Source organism: Bison bison, unplaced genomic scaffold (assembly GCF_000754665.1).
Source record: "Bison bison bison isolate TAMUID 2011002044 unplaced genomic scaffold, Bison_UMD1.0 scf7180017864050, whole genome shotgun sequence".
Classification (NCBI taxonomy): Eukaryota; Metazoa; Chordata; class Mammalia; order Artiodactyla; family Bovidae; genus Bison; species Bison bison.
The window spans coordinates 3,302,648-3,309,577 of record NW_011494622.1 but is presented as its reverse complement, the minus strand read 5'-3'; the positions used below and the strand labels follow the sequence as shown (position 1 = coordinate 3,309,577).

Sequence of the window (6,930 nt, the reverse complement as noted above, 5' to 3'; positions counted from 1 at the left end):
ATGAGTTAAATCACAACTGCTAAGGGTGGGCCCCAAGTATCAGTATTTTGTGAAGCTCCTGAGGTTAATACCAATGTGAGACAAGTTGGCGAACCATTGGTACATACTATGAGTTGGTAAGCATGCACTGAAATAGTATATGAAATCTGCTACTTAAAAAAAGTAATGCCAGTCATAATGTTATACAAACTTAAGGCTTCTATTTCCTGTGTGGTACAGAAAACAAAAAAGAAATTCATAAAAATAAGTGTTTCAAACATTGGGTCTGAAAGAGAACACACCTTTCAGGACTTTCCGTTGCTTTTCCTGTCAAGCTTAATCCAAATTTGGAGACTTCAATTTGTAGGTTCTTCTTTTCCCCCACATGCTGAGGCAAATTGATGCACAGAAGTGTTGACCTCTATGAGTCACACCTGCGAGTTTTGGGGGGCTTTGCACATACTGCTGTTTTCAACAGTGGCAGGTAGGCAGCTCTATCCGGGTCACAAGGACATAATCACTAAGACAAAATGCTGTATCTCAGAAGAGAAAAGGATTTCTCCACAATTCAATATTTCTTGCTCAACATAATCAACTGTAGTCATCAATCAAAATATCCTTAGGACAGAAGCTAATCAAATACTGTGTGTTTACCCATCTCTAAGCTCACCTTTGAACTGTCCTCATACCTCAGAATGAAGGACAAAATTAGTGAAAAACAAGTTGATTATTTAAATCCCTGAGTGTTAGTTGCTCAATTGTGTCTGACTCTTTGTGACCCCATGGACTGTAGCCCACCAGGCTCCTCTGTGAATGGGATTTCCCTGGGATTTTCAAGGCAACCCACTGGAGTGGGTTGCCATTTCCTCCTCCAGGGGATCTTCCTGACTCAAGGATCAAACCTGAGTCTCCTATATTGCAGGCGGATTCTTTACCTTCTGAACCACCAGGGCAGCCCATTACTACAATAGAAAATACTCTATAGATTTCAAAAGAACCATAGAGATACTTAAGGCAACTGCATACTACAGATGAGCAGCCTGACACCCAGATGAGCTGAAACGTTATGCCTAAAAGTCACACAGGAGAACTAGAAGAGAAAAACACTTTTTTCTTTTTTTTTTCTTTTTTCCAAACAAGCAAACAGGATTTTTCACATGTTAATCAAAAAGAATTCAGATCATCAGATTAGGAAGAAATGAGGACTAAAAAGTATGTTACATATAGATTTAAGGACTACTCAATCCACTGCCCCCACCCCTGAAAAACCAAAAATTCTCCAAATATATGGATATGTATCCATCAAGATGCTCACCCTTAAAATATTAATCTTGGAAAATTCAATTTACAAATACATTATTAATTGCATTGTTATAATGAAATTAGTTCATTAAACATGAAGACACCAAACAGCACCAATTCCAGAAAGTTAAGAAAGTAAATACACTATTACTTAAAATAATATATAATTTCTGATTGGGACAGAAACAAACTACAGCCACTAGCAAAACTACTTAAACTACTGTTTGACATAAAGGCAATATTTAAAGACTAGTATACACCTTTTTCCCGCTGATAGGCCTGTGACCAGGCATCCCAGCCATGGGTCAACATGAAAAATACTTAACAAAGATGCTTCTTTAAAATTGCTCAAGCGCCTTGAACCATGATACTGCATAACCCAAATTTTGCCAATACAAGCCCATGGCAGCATTTTTGGTATTCTAATTGCTCCTACCAGCCTCAATTAAAACAAAACAACTCCCTTATGAAGCACTAGACTCAATGTAGCTGTGAAGCAGCTTCAAGGTATTTATAAACTGGCTACTGACAGTGTATCAAAACGCTACTATGGAAAATACAGCAGCAAATACTCCGATAAGAGCACATTATTCCACATGGAATCCCAAATTCTTATCTCTAGTTCCTTAAATTCTTGGAAGACTAGAGATCAACAAGTGTATGTGTAAATGGGGCCAGGGAGAAAGAAGCTCTGAATGGTATAGTGTTCATATTTTAAATTATCCAAGATAACCTGAAGGCTTACAGAGAACTCTCAACTGTATCTAAACTTTTTTAAGCACACAGAACTAAAATGCTAGCAAAACTTTGGTGTTTCCCCCCAAATTAGCATTGCAGTTTCAGTGAAGATGAAACAGGCATGGTGTGTGAAGTTTTTATCATGTTCAAGCCACCCTTTTCTAGTCCCTGCTCCTTTCATCAGGCGATCTGAAGACTACCTGGTTTAAAATATTTGGTAATTCAGTGCAGAAAATTAAGGTCACAGACAAAGTACAACAACTTTTAATACACCATTAATACTAATGATTAAAAATTATTGCATAGTCTTATGCATTTACCCTAAAACATTTTCTGAAAGTAAATTCTGAAAGCATTATATAAAAGACAACCCTTTAAAATGTGGATGGCCTTTAACTACCTCGATCTTCTTTCCTTTTTTGTCTTTTCAGTACTTTTGTCCATTGTTTTCTCATTATCTCCCCTGCACTTTGGGCAATACCATTTCCCCTTTGGTTTATAGGTAAGTGAAACACACGAAAAGTGAAACCATTCGATTGGACACTGTTCATTGTCACATCCGATCATTTCCCCGTAAGACACTTGGTTACATAAACAGTATGTAGGTTCGTTGGGATCTATTGCAAACTCGACGGGGGAAGCTTCTCTTTCCTGCTTGGCCTTGGAGCGTTTCTTTTTCTTGGCGGACTTGGATTTCTTTTCTTTGGGGGGCTGATCGTCACAGTCCTCGATCCCGTTCGTCATGTGGCACAGGTCGCGGCTTTCACTGGTCCGCTGCCGGCGGGGCCTTCTGGAAGACCGTTCTGGTTGGCTGGAGTCCATCTTCGCTTTATCCGCAGCTCGATCACTTTCGGCTGGATCTTGAAAACACTGGGAGTGGAGCTCCATTTGCCTTGCCCGGTTTTCCACCAATTCGAGCATCTGTGTGACAATTTGAATTTTTTCATCTCCCAGTTCTTGACTATTGATTAATGCCCTCTGGAGATGCTGCTGGAGGCGTTTTTTCTGGTTTGAATCATCTTCTTTCTTATATTTTTCATAGACATCATCAATTTCCTTTAATGTTTCTAAAAAAAGAAAAGAAAAAAATCAGAAAAAAAAGAAAATGCACGTTGGCACATATAACATTTTTCAAGTTAGTTATTTTTCCCAGAACTGGTACAGTAAGAAAGAACTCAAAAAAAAAAAAAAAAAAAAGAACTCAACCATAAAACCACATTCCTGCATAGTATGAATACAGTAAAAACATTTTATTGTCCTTACCAAGACCACACATTATCCAACATGAAAGTACTTTTAGAAATAAGCTAATAAAAAGAATGAGCCCTCCCTAATATTCATTAATCTACACTAGAAAGGACAAAAGATGTGTGGCTAATTAAAAATAAGTCTTTCACCGGGACTAGGCTAGACAGTTCAATCCGTGACTTGCTACATGGCCCCAGAGGCACTCTCTACCTCGACTTTCAGATCATCCCCTGGAGATTAAGCAAAGCAGACACAAATAACTCTTAGCTTTCCATGATATTCGCTTGAATGGCTCTTTTATTGCATCACATGGGAGACGCTGAAAATCAAACTATTTCCAGAACAGGTTTAGGTTCAGGTTCTGGCATCAACTGACTAAGCTATTAACAAAATTATAGTTAAGTCAGCAATGGGTCACTGTGCTTTTGTAGATAACTCAGCATTTGGTCCTCAGTTTTTTGATCTGCTGATTTAGGTACTTTAGAGAATGTGGGATACACTTAAATCAACTAAAAATGGCTGAGTCATTAGAAGACATACAAAAATCTGAAAATATAGTTCCAGATGTCACCAAATTTACATAAGTGTCTTATTCAAATCTGTCCTCTTTCTTGTTCTTATGAGATACAATGCTACCTGAAAGAGTTCTTAGAAACAGCGCAGAAACAAAAATTAACTTGGAATTTATCACACCACATGCCATATCACTGTTTTATCTTCTAATGTCATTACTCTAACGACAAGAACAAAAATGTTAGATGAGTAACATACATTGGGGGGTGTCTCCAAGTAAGGTAACATAGAGCATGTATTCAACACAACTTATGAAATAGAACCTCCTTGGAAACTGTAGGTACTCACACAAAGGACAACTATTTACTGGACAATGTGCCCCCACATGTCTGAGGGTACTCACACCCGCACAGAGTATTTTTAAATAATGTTCACATCTTGCTCATTTTCCCAGCTAGGTATGTAAGTGGATTTCTTTAGAACTCAACTTTCTTCCAGGAAAAAAAAGTTCTATATTTTCCCCTCAGACACACAAAAATTGAAGTTTAAAAAATAAAGGCAGCCTTATCCAATAATCAGGAATTAGAAGCTAATTATAGTAACACAGATACTATATATGAGGTAAAAATTCACCTTTGCAAGACACCTTAATTACATAGTGACGGAAGAAAGGCCACTAACACTCACTGAGTCGCTTCCATGCAACTTTCTCATGATCACAATCCTGTGAGCAAGCCACCACTTCTGCATGTGAAGACACTGAAACTCAACAGGTAACCACCCTAGACTTTGAACTGCACCATACCTGTCAGTTTGGCTCTACCCTTTAAGCACATTCTACACACCTGCATGGAAGGCACTGGATATTAAATTCGAAATTTTAGCTCAAAGGTGTAAATAACCTTTGATTATGAAGGAAATTATGAACAAGAATACCGGAACAAAAATTGAGGTTCTCTAATAACAATACCCCATAATAAACTGGGCTTCCCTGATAGCTCAAACGGTAGATTCTGCCTGCAATGCAGGAGACCTGGGTTCAATCCCTGGGTCAGGAAGATCCCCTGGAGAAGGAAATGGCAACCCATTCCAGTTTTCTTGCCTGGAGAATTCCATGGACAGAGGAAACTGACAGGATACAGTCCTTGACATCGAAAAGGGTCAGATACGACTGAGCGACTAACACACACATAATAAATACTTCATTCAATTATGCAATTGTTTTCTTCATTCCTCTATCTTTAAAAGTTTTTAAGTCTACTTTTAGGGTTCTTCAGTAATTTCTGAAAATGTATGAAATAGGAAAAAAATTTGACTGTCTAAATAACTTATATCACTATTACTGTAAATATGAAATAAAAAAGCAGAAAATACTTAAGAACTAGCAAAGAAATTAAAGACATGAAAAATCAAAAACACACAAGTATACAAAGCTAACAGAAAACTGAAAGTTGAGCTTAGGAAGCATGTGCATAGAGTGAAACTAGATCACTGTTTTTGTATTACTTTTGAAACGAACCTCATGCGAAGAGTTGACTCATTGGAAAAGACTCTGATGCTGGGAGGGATTAGGGGCAAGAGGAGAAGGGGACGACAGAGGATGAGATGGCTGGATGGCATCACTGACTCGATGGACGTGAGTCTGAGTGAACTCCGGGAGTTGGTGATGGACAGGGAGGCCTGGCGTGCTGCGATTCATGGGGTCGCAAAGAGCCGACACGACTGAGCGACTGATCTGATCTGATAGTCTTAAGGGAGCTACAACTTTTTATAATCTCTCAATGGCACCCCACTCCAGTACTCTTGCCTGGAAAATTCCATGGAGGGAGGAGCCTGGTAGGCTGCAGTCCACGGGGTCGCTAAAAGTCCGACATGACTGAGCGACTTCACTTTCACTTTTCACTTTCATGCATTGGAGAAGGAAATGGCAACCCACTCCAGTGTTCTTGCCTAGAGAATCCCAGGGACGGGGGAGCCTGGTGGGCTGCCGTCTATGGGGTCACACAGAGTCGGACACGACTGAAGCGACTTAGCAGTCTTTCAAGGCCCAATACTGTTTCTCACGTGGTCAAATCTACATGGTCAAGACTGCATATTTCCTATAACAAATTATCGCTCGCCAATTTAAATTAAAGTATCTTAACTTCTGTGAACTCAAACAGGTCTTTAAAGAAATGTAAAAGCATCCAAGTTTTACAAACTTCAGAGTTATCATTGGAAAACTAAAAAGGTTCCACATACAACTCTTAGGCACACATGTAATATTTTTAGGTTACAATTCAGGTATGTGCTCCATGTCTATAGAAAACACCTTTGGAGAGCATTAAAAAAAAAAAAAAAAAATTTAAATACTTTAGAAACGACCATGTGCACCTGAAGAAGCCCCGCTGTGGAGTCAAACATTCCCCGCTTAATTGGACAAGTTACTCAAACTCCTTGTAAATTTAAATTTGTCTGAAAAATGAATGTTTACTTCATTGAGCTGTGAAGATTAAATGGGATAATGTTCTGAACGCAGTGCAGCAACTGACAACCAGTAAGTAATCTGTATTAATCACTTCCCCCACCCCAAAAGAGACCAGTCCTGTCAATATGGATTCAAAAGGCAGAAATAAACTGCCTTTAAACTGTTTTTTAATAGGTTAAAAAACAAGACACAGAGACAACTAAATATTCTATCAGGCTGCAGGCCCCAAAATACCACCCCAGAAATGCGTTAAGACACTAAATTGTAGGATTAGCGACGGGTCGAAAAACTGAGAATGGGTCCAAGAAGTTATCTTTTTAAAGTTCAGAGGGCTGATTTCACATCAGGTCCAAGGTCGGTTGCTTGATTCGGGATTATTAACCGCAAACGGCTCCCCATTTAAGTTAACTCCTCCCCTTGCAGTTGCAGGTGAAAGGGTCACCAATGACAAATAACAAATAACACGCTCTGTAAGAAAAGTCGATTCCCTGTCCTAGCTGTCTGGATCTGACCACAAAGGGCGGCTTTTGCCACAGCATTTAAACTCGGCGGAGGAGGGACTCCGGAGTTGAGGGACGCCAGGCGGTTGCCCAGTCAACCAGCTCACTCCCTTAGACGACCCGGAAGTGACGCAGGGCCCGGAACCTACGCGGTGCCGGGATCGGCGACGGTCCCGGAGGCTG

At 39.6% G+C, this 6,930-nt stretch overlaps 1 protein-coding gene across 1 annotated transcript in view; it reads right to left on the bottom strand.

Annotated features, from left to right (window-relative positions):
• Positions 1-2,267: 2,267 nt before the first annotated feature.
• ING2 (inhibitor of growth family, member 2) overlaps positions 2,268-6,930 on the bottom strand; it is a 6,836-nt gene continuing 2,173 nt past the window's right edge. The window contains exon 3 of the mRNA XM_010835818.1: positions 2,268-3,086. Within this exon, the coding sequence (XP_010834120.1) occupies positions 2,416-3,086 (671 nt within the window). The 3' untranslated portion in view covers positions 2,268-2,415. The remainder of the gene's footprint in view (positions 3,087-6,930) is intronic.